The following is an 18077-nucleotide window of genomic DNA, read 5'->3' as shown; positions in this document are numbered from 1 at the left end:
CAGCTAAGCAGTTAGCATAAGGCTCTGCATGCCCAGCGACGGAGGAATCTTCCATTAAGCCAGCTTGTTTGGTCACCAAGTTCAATGCTGGTATGTAGTTCCAGGTGTATGTGGTATGCACAGAACACACTTGCAAACTGAATTACAGTCAACACGACAATCCCTTGCTCTGGCAATAGTGCGACTTTGCAAACGCAGACCATGGTGACAGGTGCTGAATTAGACTTGCTGAGCTTATCAGCAATCCAGAGACCAGAGAAGCTGTTGCTTCCACTCGTATATCAGGTGCTGAGAGCCTGCATCCTCCAGAGGAGGTTCCCTAGGTGGCTGGTATCTAAGGAGGCAAACTCCTACAGTCCCCACAGACCCTGGGCTCATTGTGAGTGAAGTGAATGTGCCCACAGAGCTTTGCTCACAGGCCTGCCTGGCACTGAATTAACTTGTTAATATTCCTTATTTTCCTGGAGTAAGTACCATGGTAACAGGTGGACTCTGTTGGACTCCTTCCTTTTGTCTCTCTCTCTAATTATTGCTCTGGATACCATCCACAATCAGCAAAGCTTTCTTGAAGTCCAGCTGTCCCCGGGCAGCATCCTGAGTTGAAGGCCTATCTGATTTTCAGATTCCTCTCCATTATTTCAGAGTCTGGTGCTCACTAATGCTGGTCTCCTGCTGAGAGAAGCTAGAGGTGGTTGACTGCAGTCTCTGGAGTGCTGCCATGTAGTTCACTTCCCAACATTACTTTTAAATTCGGGCAGGAGGCAGCCATCCTTACCATGAATGCGTAGGTGAGGTCTGCAGTCCCGCTTAATGACAGCATCACTGCACCACATGTCACTAGCGCTGCCTGAGAGCAAGTCTCTTGATGATGAAAACAGTTACATCTACAGGACTGGACTAGACTGTCCAGAAAGAGAAAATTCAGTTTAAATCTCTTGATGGCTATGTGTTCAATATAGACTGAAAAAAATAATTCTCCATTCAATCACTGCAGCATTACAAAGCTGCATAGAGATCATCCCAAACAAGCCTGAGATAAGAACTGAACTACACCAACAAAACAAAAACAGAAGTGATACTGCCTGGGAACACCAGCCTGCAGGGCAGGAGTAGGTTGCTTGTGACAGCTCTGCCATAGTTTTGGAGTCGTCTCCAAAGGGTTCTCGAATCTTTCTGCCTAATCCCAACATTCCATTGAAGCAACAATATAAAGAAGATGCTGATAATTGTAGGAACTGGTGAACACTGAAGAGATTTGGGACATCTAACTCCACTCAGTAATTACAATACTACTGCGTATAGTGCCTCCAACCAGACCCCGGGCTAAAAAACTGAGCTTCCTTCAAAAGAAAAGCAAGATGTCCCAAGTCCCTTTGCCCCCTGGAGGACATTAGTTCCTCTCTAGCGTCAGGTAACTGATGGGAAATGTGGTAGAGGAAGTGAGGGTTCTCAGAGGTAACCCTGCCATGCACTTTATAGCCTTGGCACATGTTCAGCAGTCACACCTATTTCTCTGTAGTTGAGCAGCCACAGAGCAAAATCTTTTGTTTGCTGCTGTTATCCGAGGGAGCTACACCCATGTTCTTCAGTACCTAGTTCTGACAACTTCATGTAGAATGGCCCTGGCTTAACTCTACTCACAATTCTTCTTATCACAAGGGATAATCAGCCAGCTTCATAAAAGAGAACTGGGAGGCATAAGATAGCGTTGTTGCTGTGAGATTACCCTGGAGTTTAGGGCCAAAGGACAGAAAATAGTTCAGAGTGAGCTAGTTCCTTGCTAGAGACTTGGGGGTCCTGTCTCAGTGGAAGCAAGGACAGCTGTGGGTCATATTTTCAAAACAGCCACTACACTCACACCAGACAGTCCTCTAATGGCATGATTTACATGGAACAAGGTGGAGGTTTTGCATATGCCAAATTGTGGCCACAAATGTGACCACAATGGGTTGTGGGCACTTTAAAAATCTGGCATCCTCTGCTCTTCCTGTTGTGGTTGGGCATTGCAGAATGTACAGTTATGGGATGGGCGACACCTCATTGAACCTGGTGGACATAACAGCTGCCTTTCGTGCAGGATAAGTGTAAAAAGCAATTGAGCAACAAGGGCACCGCCCAACAGGCAGTAGACCCTGAGCCATGTGGCCCAAGGGGGTTCTCTGGAGATAGATATAGTGAACACAGGGTGGCTAGGGCATTGACGGGGGGTGGGGAGGAGAGGAAGTGAGAACAGCAGCAAGAAACGCATCCAGAGAAGCAGCAGAAAGCCAAGGACACAGGCACAGAAGCCTGGTAGTGTGACCCTGAGAAAAAGCTGAGAGCGCACCTGAGGGCTAAGTGCTGGTTGAAAATGGGCTTGGAACTATGAGCAAAGCAACAGTCTCCTGCTGTTTGATTCCAGCTGGGAAACAGGACTTTATATTCTTTGTAACTAAACAGGATTGCATCAGAGAAATACCCAACTTGCTCGTCAACTTCTCCACTAGATCCCAAAACCTGGCTAAGTGCTCAGGTTAGAATGGTATCACAGCCTGCAAGAGCTCCCACTCACAGGGTCACAAAGGTAGAGGAAATCCTATGCTAGGATTCTGTCCATAAACTCATCAAGCTCCATCATAAAACAAGTTAGGTTCTTTCCCCTGGCTCCTATGGGAAGGGTGTTCAGAATCTCACTCCTTCAATGGTTAGAAATCATCTTCTAATTTCCAGATTAAATTTATTCATGATCAGTTGTTCTCCCCATTTGTTCTCATGCCAACACTGTCCTTCAGTGTAAATAGATCTTCCCTCCGTGGTGTTTTTTACCCCTGATGTATTTATAGAGAACAATCATATCCCCTCGCTGCCTTCTTTTTGATAGTCTAAACCAGTGGTTTTCAACCTGTGATCTAAGATTTCCAAAGGGGGCTGCACCTTAATTCAAATTTTTTCAGGGATCCACAAATGAAAAAAGGTTGAAAACCACAAGTCTAAACAAGCAAAGCTGTTTCAGTTGTTTCTGGTAAGATCAGTTCTCCTTTCCCCTGGTAGCCCTTCTCTGTGCTTATTCCATTTTCCACTCCCTCAAGACCTCTGCAAATCCCAGGCGCAGCCTCAGGCTCACAGCTCCGTTTGTCCAAACCACACCCATAACATTCTAGTTGATATTTGGAAACCTTTGGTCACAGTGACTCAGCACACTCTGGGAGACCAGGGGGCTATGAAGTGCTAAGCCTTCTCGTAGCCCTTTGAAGGCAAGCTTGGTAACTCTTGTGATTTTGGTGATTTGCTTAAATCTTCAGCCCCTGGAATCCTGTGACCAGGAGACAATCTCAGCTTTCATTTTTCAAAGTAGCATGTTTCTAGCCCTCATGGTTGCAGAGGAGAAGCTAGAAAACCCAAGCTGAGAGTGACTGTCGGGCTAGAGTTGCCAATTTTGGTTGGACGTATTCCTGGAGATTTCACCACGTGATATCGTTAATTAAAAATTAATGTTTAATTCAAGATGAATGTTTAATTCCTGGAGACTCTGGACCAATCCTGGAGGGTCGGCAACCCTATGTCAGGCTCTACACCCAGAAGGCAAATGAACAGAACCAGTGTTTATTGTTGAGCCAACTTCCTCACTCTGGGGTCCTGACTGCTGTGACCCTGCATTGCTGTGGCCAAGATGCTCCCAGGTGCCACTGCCTGGGCATTTGGGACCCCCCGTGGGGGGGTCACAGGCAGAAAGATACAGGGCTGGGGTACTCCAAGCCCCCCCAATCACTAACCATTGGCTTGGCCTGGGGGGCTGTTCCGGGGAGACGGAGGGGCATGATCTGGGTATCTGGGAAGGGGAGCCAGGAGGGGCTGCCCCTGTGAGGAGAGGAGATGGGGGGACTCGGGCAGGTGGGGAAGCCCCTGGGGCGGGGAGATGGGGACTTGGGCAGGTGAGGGAAGCCGCGGGGAGGGGAGATGAGGGGACTCGGGCAGGTGGGGAAGCCCTAGGGGAGGGGAGGGGACTCAGGCAGGTGGGGAAGCCCCTAGGGGAGGGGATGAGGGGACTCAGCCAGCCCCAGGTGGGGGTACTCGGGCAGGTGTGAGAAGCCCCAGGGGCGGGAGGGGTACTCAGGCAGGTGGGGAAGCCGCGGGGAGGGGAGATGAGGGGACTCGGCCGGTGGGGAAGCCCCAGGGGCGGGGGCTCGGCCGGTGGGGAGGGGGACTCGGCCGGTGGGGAAGCCCCAGGGCGCGGAGGGGGCCGGCGGGGCGATGTTCGCCCGCCAAGGCCCTCCTGCCCCGGGCGCCCCGCCCCGCCTCGGCCGCCCGCGGGCTCGGGGCGGGGGCCGGGCCGTGATAAGCGCTGCCGAGGGCCGCCCCACCTGTTCGTGCGGCGGCCCCGAGTCCGGATCGTCGCTGCCATGGCAGGTGAGCGAGGAGCCACGTCCGGTCCGGTCCGGTCCGGTCCCCGTCCCCGGCCCGCTGCACTGGGACCGGCGGCTGCCCCGGCGCCGGCTCTTCGGAGCCGCGCGTCTGCCGAGCCCGGGGCCAGGTCCCGCCCGGTCCCCGCTCAGGGCCGGGGAGCGCAGGCCCCAGACACGGGTCCCCCCGGAGCGGCCGGGCTGGGCGCTGCCCAAACCCAACCGGGGCATCCGCCATTAGCGGCGCCGGGGCGCGGGGGGGCTCTGGCCCCCAGCCGGGGACCCCCCCCCCGGCACTGGGGGTCAGAGCGAGCGAGCCCCTCACGGGATCGTGCTTCTCAGCCGTCCCCGGCGGGGCTGGGTCCGGGTCCGGGTCCGCTGGCGCCTTGGGCCTGTTCCCAGGGCGGTGGGGACTGAAGTACAGGAGCTGCCGGCCCTGCTCAGCGGAGAGGAAGGTGAAGTGTTCAGCCCAGCTGGGCCGTTCGCATAATACCGAACTCCCTTACTGCTGCTCCCACCCCCAGGACAAGGGTCACCCACTGGCACTCACAGGCAGCAGGTTTAAAACAAACAAAAGGAAGGATTTTTTGACACAAGGCACAGTCAGCCTGTGGGAACTCCGTGCCAGAGGATGTTGTGAAGGCCAAGGCTATACCAGGGTTAAAAAAAGAACTAGACAAGTTCATGGAGGATAGGTCCATCAATGGCTATTAGCCAGGATGGGCAGGGATGGTGTCCCTGGCCCCTGTTTGCCAGCAGCTGGGGATGGGCGACAGGGGATGGATCACTCGGTGATTCCCTGGTCTGTTCATTCCCTCTGGGGCACCTGGCACTGGCCGCTGTCGGAAGACAGGATACTGGGCTGGATGGACCCTTGGGCTGAGCCAGGATGGGCGTTCTTACGTTCTCCATGGGCCTGGCCGTGACAAGGTATCCTGAGCCCTGCGTGCAGAGCCATAGTGAAACAACTGTAGTTTCTCTCAGCCCATTTCAGATATCTATAGTCTATATCCATAAATCAATCACAAGGCAAGTATCTCACTAATCCAGGACCCTCCCTCCATGCTCTGGAATCCATGTCAAACAAATCTAAGCAGAGCAGGGCTGAAGTAGCTGTGGATGGGGTCTAGAGACCAGAGACTGAGCTTGGTGGACAGGGGAATGAGTTTTGGTAGAGGCTGAGTTCAAAACTATAACCTAGAAGCAGTTGAGAGACTCCCCACAGTTGGGCAGCACCTTCACACTTGTCTCCCAAATACACAGAAGTCAGCCCCCCTGCCAAGGCAAGTAAATCTTCCAAGATCTCCTTTCCTATCCATCCACACAGCTAAAACTCTTGGCCGGGCTGTTCTCTGGATTACTGACTGACCCATCCCTCTTTGTATCCCTCCACTGGTTCTTCTTTAGCAGGTTACTTGTCACCTCTCAGTCAGTATTGAAATCAGCTATGGTGCCAGCCTCCAATGCCCAGTTACATTTTCAAACTGGCACTTACAGGCTCTCTCACAGGCTGACCTGCTCTCATGAGAGGTGCTTCCCATGAACATCCACACAACTCAGGGCTTGGCTACACTTGCAGATGTGCAGCGCTGGGAGTACAGCTGTGTAGGGAAAGCGCTGGTGTGTGGCCACACTCACAGCTACCAGCGCTGCAGCATGGCCACATTTGCAGCGCTGTTGGGAGTGGTGCATTATGGGCAGCTATCCCAGCATTCAAGTGGCAGCAACGTGCTTTTCAAAAGAGGAGGGTGGGGTGGAGTGTGACAGGGAGCGGGGGAGAGAGAGAGTGTGGATTTTTGGAGCCGACACTGTGGAGCCTTGCAAAATCTGAACATTTCCTCGACCCCTCATTCACTCTTAACTGCAAACAGCCTGCAGACCAGATAAGCAGCTGCTCCAATGGACTCCCTTTCTCCTCCTCCCCCCGCTGTTTCTCTCCTCAAGCAAACACTAAGCTGTAGACATTCATCCCCCTGCCTGCCTCATTCACAGCAAGGTAACAAAGAATCCTGTGGCACCTTATAGACTAACAGACGTTTTGCAGCATGAGCTTTCGTGGGTGAATACCCACTTCTTCGGATGCAAGTCCGAAGCAAGGTAGTGGGTTATCTCAATTGATTGTTCACAGTCAGTTACAGATTGATCACAGCAAACAAGAGCTGTGTTTGTTTTTTAGATAAGCAGCTCCCAGAGCCCCGAGTTCACAACAAAACAAAGAGAGGCATCATAGCAAAACAAAGAGTAATTTAGTTAAAAGCATTCTGGGATATCTCCTAATACCCTGGAGGCCAATAACAGCGCTGGTGTGTGGCCACACTTTACGAGCAGCGCTGCACTCGTTATACCCCAAGCAGACCAGGTGTACAGCCAGCGCTGCAGCCAGGGAGTTGCAGTGCTGGATGTGCCTTGCTGGTGTGGACAGTTACTAAGTTGCAGCGCTGTAAAGCCTCCAGCAGCGCTGCAACTCTCCAGTGTAGCCAAGCCCTCAGTATCCTCCTTCAAAACCCACCTTGTCTATGGTGTATATGGAAAACTGGGCTACTGGTGTGCTGGGGTCACAGCCTGTGGTGCCAAGCGATGTTACCTCCTGGATTCCCATACTCCCCTGTCTGTCCATCTCGTGTCTTGTACTTGGGGTGCAAGCTCTTGGGCACAAGGACCATCACTTTTGCTCTGGTAGCGCAGTACCTAGCACGCTGGGCTCCTAGAGGCCACAGTCATGCAAATAAATTTCATATTTACAGGCTGTAAAATAAGGTTTGGGCCAAGGGTCTGGTATCACTGTACTGCCCTCTGAGGACCATTGTCCATGACAGCTTGATCCCTGGCTGAGCAGGAGAGATGGTGACAAGTTGGGCTGATGGATGGAGTTTTGCTAGACAGGCTTTTATGGGATATACCTAGTCCTCCCTTTCGCCCCCAAAACCCTCCTGCCTCGATTCAGATGTGTTGCTGAGTCTGGAGTACTGCACTGTACTAGGAGCATGTCTCTAGGGGGTGCATGAAGGGAGGCATGTATGTAGCCCCCACCCCTGCCAATTGCTGAACAGACTGTTGCACCAGCTAGGATCTGTGCACAGTTCTTGGGAACAGTAGGGGCAGTCCCCCATGCTAATCACATAACACTTTACAATGCTTTGAGTCTCACCTATAGGTTTATTACCTGAAAGCGCACAAAATAGTCAGCCCCCCTTTCTAAAGAGTCAGTTCTTGGTCATCCCAAAGGCAAGTCATAGAAAAGCTGCTCAGTTTTATGACTGGTCTCTTGGGTTTCCCTTTCTCCTACAAAGGAGGAAAGGGCTCTAGCTTGCTGATGTGTTTTGCAGGAAGAAAGGCCCTGATTGTGTTGGCACATGAGGAGACGACCTCCTTCAATCATGCCATGAAAGATGCTGCTGTGGACGCGCTGCAGAAGAGAGGCTGGAGTGTCACCGTTTCTGACCTATGCAAGATGAAGTTTAACCCTGTGCCATCACGGGAGGACATCACTGGTACTGAACACCACTGCTCCCCTTAAAGTTCAGCATTTCCCATCTTTGTTCTCTAGCACTGACCTCTGCCTCCTATCTCAGGTAAGCCAAAAGACCCCAACAACTTCAAGTATGGCCCTGAGACAGGCTCGGCATGGGCAGAAGGTCGGCTGAGCAGCGACATTGTAGCAGAACAGAAGAAGCTCGAAGCTGCAGACCTTCTGATATTCCAGGTACCATCTCGCCCTGCCAGAGGAAAGGGGAAAGTCCTGGGTTGGAAAAGAAGCATTACCTGACTCCATTCTGGAAAATGGGGGAGGTGATCGTGTCCCTGTAAAGGGAAGGATCCATCCCTCCTGCCCCAGAGGGTGAAGCTGGCCAGCACGTTTATGTGTATCCGCCAGTGGCGTGGGTAATAGAACTGAACGCTGGCTTGTGGAGCTCCCCAGGGCAAGGCTTCAGAGGAGATGGACAGGCTCAGCTGCTGGAGAAGTGACTAGATATGGGGTGCGCTTGGCGGTTTGAGGCCCAAAGCCATTTCTCCATTGTAATGCAGGGCTCTATCCCTGGGTTCCTGTGCCAGAACCCCCCTGCTCAGCCCCTTGCACAATGCTAGTTTGGGAAGCTGGGGTCAGGTCCAATCTGTTTGCACAGGGGTGAGGGAGACTCAGGGTTGCTGGCAGGTGTTGCTTGCCTGTTGAAGCACAGATGGGAACTGAAGAGAAACAGTCAAACTAAAGAGTCCCATTCAATTACACAACATGGAGGCAGATAAATACATATTGACAAATTTTATAAGTGCTTGTATACAAATATAAGAACTCTAAATACAAAGATGGGTGAGCTAGAGTGCCTGGTATTAAATGAGGATATGGATATAATAGGCATCACAGAAACTTGGTGGAACAATGCTAATCAATGGGACCTGGTAATACCAGGTACAAAATATATAGGAATACTAGTGGGGGAGTGCCACTGTACGTGAAAGAAAGCATAGAGTCAGATGCACTAAAAATCGTAAGTATCAGAGGGGTAGCCATGTTAGTCTGGATTTTAAACAAATTAAAAGGAACAGTGACATGATTGCTGCATAGAAACTTTTCAAAAACACCGTAATAGAGGCTCAAACTAAATGTATACCCCAAATGAAAAAAACCCAGCAAGAGGACCAACAAATGCCTCCATGGCTAAACAGAGTAAAAAAGGAGGTTAGAGACAAAGACAGCCTCTAAGCATTGGTAGTCAAATATGACTGAGAAAAACGAAGGAACAAACTGGCAAGTCAAGTGTAAGAGTATAATTAGGCAGGCCAAAAAAGAATTTGAAGAGCAATTTGCAAAAGATGCACAAGCTAACAGCAAAATGTTTAAGTACATCACAAGCAGGAAGCTTGCCAAACAGACCGTGGGGTCTAGACAATCAAGGCACTGAAGGAGCACTCAAGGAAGACAAGGCCATTGTGGAGAAGCTAAATTAATTCTTTGCACCAATCTTCACTGCAGAGGATGTAAGGGTGATTCCTACACCTGAGCCGTTCTTTTTAGGTGACAAATCTGAGGAACTGTCCCATATTTTGGTGTCAATAGAGCTGGTTTTGGAACAAACTGACAAATTAAGCAGTAATAAGTCTCCAGGACAAGATGGTCTTCAGAACTCTTGGGTGAAGAACTCAAATATGAAATTGCAGAACTGGTATATAACCTACTGCTTAAATTGGCCTTTGGACCAGATGACTGGTGGATGGCTAAGGTAATGCTGATTTTTAAAGGCTCCAGAGGTGATTCTGGCAATTACAAGCCAGTAAGCCTAACTTTAGTACTAGGCTAATTTGTCTGAAACTATAGTAAAGAACAGAATTATCAGACACATAGAGGAACTTGATATGTTGGGGAAGAGTCAGCACTGTTTTTGTAAAGGGAAATCATGTCTCACCAATCTCTTAGGATTCTTTGAGGGGAGTTAAACATGTGAACAAGGTGATCCTGTCGTATAGTGTACTTGGACTTTCAGAAAATCTTTGTCAAGGTCCATCACCAAATATTCTTAAGCAAATTAAGCGGTCATGGGATAAGAGAGAAGATTCGCTCATGGATCAGTAACTGGTTAAAGATAGGAAACTAAGTGTTGTTTTCAAAGTGGAGAGAGGTGAATAACCTGGTCCCACCCCCCCCCACAGGGATCTGTACTGGAACCATTGCTCTTTAGCGTATTTATAAATGGTCTGGAAAAGGAGGCAAATAGTGAGGATGCAAAATTTACAGACAATAGAAAATTACTCTAGATAGTTCAGTCCAAAGCAAACCACAAATAGTTACAAAGGATCTCACTAAACTGGGTGACTGAGCAAGAAAATGGCAGATGAAATTCAAAGTAATGCACATTGGAAACGATAATCTCAACTATACATACACATTGATGGGGTCTAAATTAGCTGTTACCACTGAAGACAGAGATCGTGGAGTCACTGTGGGTAGTTCTCTGAAAACGTCTGCTCAGTGTGCAGTGGCAGTCAAAGAACTAATAGAATGTAGGCAAAGGATAGATATTTTTTGTCTTATCATAATGCCCCTATATAAATCCTTAGTTCGCCCACACCCGGAATGCTGTGTGCCGTTCTGATTGCCCCATCCGAAAATAAACAGAACTGAGAAGGACAACAACTATGGTTAGGGGTATGGAACAGCTTCCCTCCGGGGAGATTAAAAAGCCTGGGGCTGTTCAGCTTGGAAAAGAGACGACTTCAGGGGGATATGACAGAGGTCTATAAAATCATGACTGGGGTGGAGAAAGTGAATCAGGACGTGTCATTTACTCCTTCAAATAACACAAGAACCAGGGGTCACTCAATGAAATTAATTGGCAGCAGGTTTAAAAACACAAAATAGTACTTCACATAACACACAGTCAGCCTGTGGAACTCTGTCAGGGGATGTGGTGAAGGCCAAGACTATAACAGGGTTTAAAAAAAGAATATGATCAGTTCAGTGAGGATAGGGCCATCAATGGCTATTAGCAAGATGGTCAGGGACACAACCCCATGCTCTGGGGGTCCCTAAGCCTGTGACTGCCAGAAGCTGGGACTGGAAGACAGCGGGTGAATCACTCGATAACTGCCCTGTTCCACTCAGACAGGACACTGGGCTAGATGGACCAATGGTCTGATCCAGGCTGGCCGTTCTTGCGCTGTAGTCGTGTTGCAATGTGCTATCTTGGGAAATGGAGAGATGCAACCCTATTTTCTCTCTGTCTTTGTGCCTTCCTACAGTTCCCCCTCTACTGGTTCAGTGTGCCTGCGATCCTGAAGGGCTGGTTTGAACGTGTTTTCACACAAGGATTTGCCTACTCCCTTACCAAGATGTATGGCAGTGGGCCCTTTCAGGTAGGTGGGTGTGGATTGGTACTTACACCATGTTCTAACATTGAGGAGTCTGTCCCTTGGTTGAACCCCAGTTCACTCCCAGTGTGGAGCAGACAGGTCCCCGATGACTTGGCAGAACATATGTGCTCTGAACTGATGCTCTCTCTTCCAGCAGAGACAGGTGCAGATGTCAGTAGGTGCTTCTAACTCAGCAAGATCTAGGAGGGAGCCTGTCAGGGAAGAATTACAGAGCATCTGTGGGGGTTGGTTCTGTAATGAAGCAGAATCTAACTGCAGCTGAGATAAAATCCAGAATTCCCCGTGTGGGGGACACTTTTCTGCCCCTATTGACTGGTGAACCAGCTGCTCTACTCCTCTCCTCCTGCCCGGTCCTAGGCTCAGCAGAGCCTGAATTGCTGTGCTGCTGCTGGCATGCTAGCCAAACTCTACCTTGGGGAGAGTCGCCAGGGGTAGTGCTTTGAAAATAGGCAATGGAATATCCTTAATAAATGTAACCCTCATAACACGGGGCTCGAGCCCGTCCTCCGCCCTTTCAGGTAGCTGAGTATCCAAACTAGAACCCCCTGGAATTCCTGACACCCAGCCTTGCATGTGTCCTTAGACCAGCATGTGTCTGCAATCATAGCCTGTCCCCCGCCATGGACATTGCTGCTGCTCCTCCCAGCCCAGCTTCTCCACAGCAATAAGTGTTTGATCGACAGCAGTAGCCACTTGGCATTTCCCGTTCACACAGTGCAGCCGCCCCCACTCACACTGGCTTAGCTCTGCTTCCGGATCCTGCTGCCCCAGGTGTGATTGCAGTTTTTCTTCCACAGAAAAAGAAGGCTGTGCTCTCCTTCACCACGGGCGGGACTGGCCCCATGTACACTCCCGCGGGCATCAACGGAGACATCAACATCCTCCTTTGGCCACTGCAGGTATCAGATTTACAACTATGGAAGAAACTTATGTCAAAGTAGAACATTCGTGGCACTTTCTAAGGAGGTCGTGTTTTCCACAAAGGGGAACATGGGATGAAGTTAAAGTCCAGGATTTATTGGGAGATGCGCGGGGGAGGGAGTAGAAGTTGTGTTGCTTGAGGACCTTACAACTAGACTAAAACTAAGTACCATACTGCAGGGAACAGTCCTGCTCTGACCCTGGGAATGTACTTGATGGACCTTGCCCTCTTCTAAGTTCTGTGGCCCTTTTCATATAGAGGTCTTGGAGCATGCAGTCCTCCTCCTGTACATGCAATTCATGCAGTGGAGTTCACGGGAACAGGAGAGAGTTGAATGTCTTGGCTTGAAATCGGCCTCTGACATTCAGTAGACTCCAGTTGGGAGATCCTTGCCCTCCCTCTGGAAAAGGGCAAAGGATCCTATCCGGTTGTAAAGGAGAGTGGAAAACAGGACTCTGTGCACACTGGGGAGATGCTAGGTGGAGTTCAGGCACTGGGCTTGGTATATAGAACTCCCTATGGCTGTCTATTGCCACGAGATGGCTTGTCACGTCTGATAGTCAATGTCTCTGACATGAGTGCTCAAGTGACATCTTACCCCCTCTTAGATCACAGGTGATCCACACGTCCCAAAGCAAGGAAATTCTGCTTTGATTGAATGGTGTTGATGGATCTGAAGAGAGGGGGATGGTGGCCGCAACGTGGGGGTTGGGGGAAGGAAGGGGATTCTTGTGGTTCCCTCCTGGAAGCTGGGGGCAAGGAGCTCACATCTCAGGGCATGCTGCTTTAACGTACACTGTTTACAAGGTCCGCTGTCCCATGGGTGACACAGCTCCTGTGCCCCTGAGCAGGCTCTTGCTGGACATCTCAGCAATGCCAAGTACTACTACTAAAGTGATTAATGGGCTTCAATTTGGCTTAAATGTACTGAGTACAACAGCACTGAGTTCATGGTGTACCAAGCAAACCGGACTACCCAAAAAAATTCAAATCCTGGGGACTTACAAGAGTTAGACGTGGAGTCAGAGGAGACTTAGCAGCTCAAAACTGCCAGGGGCAGGCAGTCACATCAGCCGGGGACAAATGAGGATGGGCAGACTGTGGCCACCAGAGGGGACCAGGAGGAATTCTACACAGCTGGAAGTTTCCAGTTGATACTGGATCCTCAGTGTGGAAATTATGGAAGATATTTCTCAAGAGCCAGATGGTCCAGGGGAACAGAGATGTGTGGGACACTTGTGACTGGCAGCTCAACACAACCCAATCAAACTTGCCCACTGTTCTCCAACTGATCAAGGCAGATGGCAATCCTTGTTTCAATACTAGTCTAGAAGAAAATTCTGCAAAGGACAAGTGGCAGCAGGAGAGCATGCTGCCTTCCCAGAGCCAAGACATGAGACTTCTCTCTAAGATTGGATAGTCTTTTGAAGTCAGCGGGCCAGGATCCACTGGTGATAGTTTGTACTGACAATGACGCTCTGTCGGAAAATGGCATTATCTGTTTCTGAGTCACTGGAAACTTGGCAGACGATGATCTTTAATACTTATGGAGCAATGTCCTAACAGATAAGGCACAAGAGGTGGTATCCGCTGGTGTCTAACAGACTAACCAATCACACCACGATGACTGTCTCCTTATGCACCTGTCTGTAATGTGTAGGGCGGAAAAACCTGTATGGCCAGGGAAGACTTCAGTTTGAGTGACGTGCTGGGGGGGTGTCTTGTGCCACCAGTACTAAACCATGCTTGGAATTTTGAATTATAGACGACCTTTTCCTCACTCAGAAAGCGTTACATCTAACATGGGGGAATTCTTTATTTGCCCTGTAAGACTGACCTTTTTAAAGCACCAAGCTGAAAACAATTGAGCCAAATCAGCCGGGAAGTAGAATTTAATCAGGAAAAAATGTGAATAATTGGGAATTGTTTAAGAACACTATTAGATGCCTAAAAAGCCACAGTTGAGGATGGAGGCTACATTGGTTAAAAAACCAATTTGGTTTTAGAGGGTAAGTACAGGCAGGTACATGTATTATATAACAAAAGAAATAAAGGGTTAATTGATAGTAACTAGTATAAATCAGAAGTTAGGCCTTATAGAAAATTGATAAGGGAACAAAGGGACACAAGGAAAAATCTATGGCCGGTACAGTTAAGGACAATAAGGAGTTTTTAAAAATATACTAGGAACAATAGAATCCTGACAATGGTATTGATCCATTACTAGATGGAAAGGGTAGAAAAATATCAACAACACAGACAAGGTGGAAAAGTGTGTGTATAAACAGGAGACTCATATGGCAACACTGTTTCCATTCCACTAGCTTCTAAAGCAACTGTTAAGTGGCAGCTATTAAAATTAGACAGTTTAAAATCAGCAGGTCCAGAGAAATTGCATCCAAGAGTTTTAAAACTGCTGGCTGAGGAGCTTGCTGGCCCATTAATGTTGGTTTTCAGTAAGTTTTGGAGCATGGGAGAAGTTCCAGAAATTGGAGTAAAGTTAATATTATGCCAAGATTTAAAAAGGGTAGATAGGATGATCTGGGTAATTAAAGGCATGTCAGCCTGACATCCAAGATAATGGAGTGTAATAATGTAATTAATGCACATCAACATGGGTTTCTAGAAAATAGATCCTGTCAAAGTAACTTGATTTTTTTTTTATGAGACTACAAGTATGGTTGGTAAAGGTAGTAGTGTTCATGTGTATATAGGTAGACTTCTGTAAGGCATTTGACTCTCATTTTATCTTGATTAAACAACTAGAATTATATTAAAACTAACATGGCACAGACAAAATGGATTAAAAGCTGGCTAACGGATAGGTCTCAAATGTAATTCTAAACGGGGAACTGTCATAATGTGCGTCTCTAGCGGGCTGCCGCAGGGACTGGTTCCTGACCTTGTTATTTATCAGTGATCTGGATGAGAACATAAAATTATCACTGATAAAGTTTGCAGCTGGCACAAATTGAGGGACTGGTGAATTATGAAGAGGACAGGTGGCTACTACAGAGCAATCTGGATCACTTGATAAACTGGGCCCATGCAAACACTGAATTTTAGTATGGGTAAAATAAAGCTGTACAGCTAGGCCCAAAGACTGTCAGCCTTATTATGGGCTGGACCCTGGGAAGAGTTTTGGGGATACTCAGCTGAACATGAGCTTTCTGTGAAACACTGACTGGGATACATGAACAGGGGGAATCTCACGTAGGAGCAGAGAGGTCACTTTACCTTTGTATTGGGCACTGGTGCGACCACTGCTGGAATCTTGTGTCCACTGCTGGTGCCCACAAGTCCAGAAGGATGCTGTAAATTTGAGAGAAGAGCCATGAGACTGATTACGTGATTGGAAAACCTGCCTTCTAGTGATAGATTCAGCTCCTTGAGCCTATGTAGTGTAACAAAGACGGGTAAGGGGTGACTTGATGAGTGTGGTCTAAGTACCTCCAGGGGGAACAGATATTTAATAATGGGTGGCTCAGTCTAGCAGACAAAAGGTAGAACAAGATCCTGTGGCTGGAAGCTTGACAAAATCAGAGGGGAAACAGTAATTAACCATGGGACCAAGGGTTTTGGTGGATTCTCTACCACAGGCAATTTTTAAATGAAGATTGGATCTCTTTCTAGAAGCCATGTTCTGGGATGTAGCTTTGGGAAGTTCTGTGGCCTATGCTACAGAGGAGGTCAGACGGGATGATCACAATTGTCCCTTCTGGTCTTGAAATCTATAAAACTCCAGACCAAAATTCCTGCAGCGCAAGGGGATGCAAGTCACCCCCCTGCTGTATAGCTAAACCCATAGAACGAGACGTGACTTGAGGAATTAGATCTTCATAGCAAACCAGAAGCCCTGAGGGTACCAGAATGTGCTGTTACCCTGGGTTCTCTGCCTTCTCCAGTAGTTGAAATAGCCGTGAACTGAAGGCAGCATGTCCCCTTCTACCTAAATAAGAGCCTTGGCAATCTTAGAGCTTTCTTGTGTTTTCTCACTCTAGAGTGGCATACTCCATTTCTGTGGCTTCCAAGTCTTGGAGCCCCAAATTGCCTACAGCATTAGTCACGCTCCTGAGGATGCCCGTTTGCAGATCCTGGAGGACTGGAAGAAGCGACTGGCAGCTATCTGGGAAGAGAAACCCATCAGTTTTGTTCCAGATAGCAACTTTGATCTAAGCCACGTGGGGGGCTTTGTGCTGAAACAGGAGGTGCAGGACCGCCAGAAAGCTCAGAAATATGGGTTGAGCATGGGACAGCACCTGGGGAAGGCCATCCCACCTGACAGCCAGGTCAAAGCCCAGAAGAAATAGCTTCCTCTGGTGGGCTCCTATCTGGTCTCTATCACTGTGTGGTGCTGCCATGGTGAGGAGAGCATTTCTTCTCTTCCCACCTCTTCTTCGGGGGGGGGGGGGGGCGCGGGTGCCTCTTGCTAGCTACTCCTACCGACTCAGGGAGGAGTCAGAGCCATACCTCCTCCGGTCAGGTAGCGTAATTAACCTACTAGGTTCCAATAGCATCAGATTGGGATGAGTTGGGAACCGTGCCTCCCTATGATTATGTGGTGCTTGCTGTTCACAACCCTGGTGGCCTTGGTATCGTACATTCTAAGCTCTCTGCTCATGTATAACACAAGGAGTCTAAATAAAGACGTTTCCTATTGTAACTGCTTATTTTGTATATCTGTGCCCTTGTGTTCAGTGACCCTCAGGCCTCCACAACCCCTGCACTGAGTTATTGCATCTCTCCCCCGCCCCCAGGAATCTGCCAATCTGACCTGAGGGGAAAATTCCTTCCCAACCGGTGATCAGTTAGACCTGAGCATGGGCGTGAGACCCACCAGCCAGACACCTGGTGAAGAATTCTCTGTAGTAACTCAGAGCCCTCCCCTCTAGTGTCTGGGGTCGCCAACTTTCTAACTGAACACCCTAGCCCCGCCCCTTCCCTGAGGCCCCATCCCCACTCACTACATTTCCCCCTCCCTCAGTGGCTCACTCTCCCCCACCCTTTTAGAAACACCCCTTGTTTGTTTTGGAGGGAAGTCCCTGCTCTGCTGTCTAAATTTATGATCCTTCTACTTGCGAGGAAGGTTTTCATTGGGTTTAGAGACCTCTCTGATTTGTCTTGGGGCCACCATTCCAAAGTCTAAAGCCACAGCCATCCCTACTGTTCTTTCTACATTGGCTGCTAATTGTAGCCCCTGCTGCAGGAAAAGCATCACTGACAGAGCCTACAAGGTGGCTCAAGCTGCTACCTCAGTCAATACCAGGAGGACAATGGGAGCAAGAATCTCCATTAAGTCACTTTTGAATAACACAGTTTTTGCCCCCTCTCTAGCTCACCTTGTTTTCATTACATTTTGAAGATGTCACACAGCTCTGAAGGTGATCTGGCTGCTGGGAGGTCAACTTTTGGCCTTTGTTTAACCACTAGGCTAAACCTCAGGAAGAGGGCTGGCACTGCTGCCCATCTCTTCCTGGGGAAGACCTCAAATTTGGTAGGGTATTTCACAGAGCCCTTTGGGCAGTGGCCAGGCCAGCTGGAGGGTGCAGTCCTGTAAGTGCACATGTACCAGTGCAAACCTGATTATCATAGCCCTGGGCTATGGTAATATTCAGGTATTACGCTTGCAAATCTCTTGGCACAATTAAGTTTCATGGATGACTGATGAGAGGATTCCCCCTTTAATCATGATGTGATGATGTAGCTGTTGAGCCACTCCAAGCCCGCTCTTTGGACTGAGAAAAGAAGTGGAGTGTCTCCCTTGCCCCCATTTGCTAGTGGGAGAAGGGTCACTCCTTTTACATTAGAGGAGCATACGTCCGTGGCCTGGGGGTTCTGATTCTTAGCCAAAGGGATCCAGTTGCCCTCGGGGCCAGCGCAAGGTTTGAAATTATTGTCGGGTCACTCCT

At 49.0% G+C, this 18077-nt stretch overlaps 1 protein-coding gene across 1 annotated transcript; it reads left to right on the top strand.

Annotated features, from left to right (window-relative positions):
* The first annotated feature begins 4255 nt into the window (after positions 1–4255).
* On the top strand, positions 4256–16831 carry NQO1 (NAD(P)H quinone dehydrogenase 1). Its single transcript, XM_039503983.1, has 6 exons — positions 4256–4386; positions 7706–7870; positions 7952–8082; positions 11115–11228; positions 12044–12145; positions 16170–16831. Exons 1-6 carry the CDS (start codon positions 4380–4382, stop codon positions 16476–16478), a joined length of 828 nt encoding a protein of 275 aa, XP_039359917.1. The 5' UTR covers positions 4256–4379; the 3' UTR covers positions 16479–16831.
* Positions 16832–18077: the final 1246 nt, after the last annotated feature.

This window comes from Mauremys reevesii, linkage group 16, assembly GCF_016161935.1.
Source record: "Mauremys reevesii isolate NIE-2019 linkage group 16, ASM1616193v1, whole genome shotgun sequence".
Classification (NCBI taxonomy): domain Eukaryota; kingdom Metazoa; phylum Chordata; order Testudines; family Geoemydidae; genus Mauremys; species Mauremys reevesii.
Note: the sequence above shows the minus strand (reverse complement) of the source record. Positions and strands in the feature narration are given on the sequence as shown.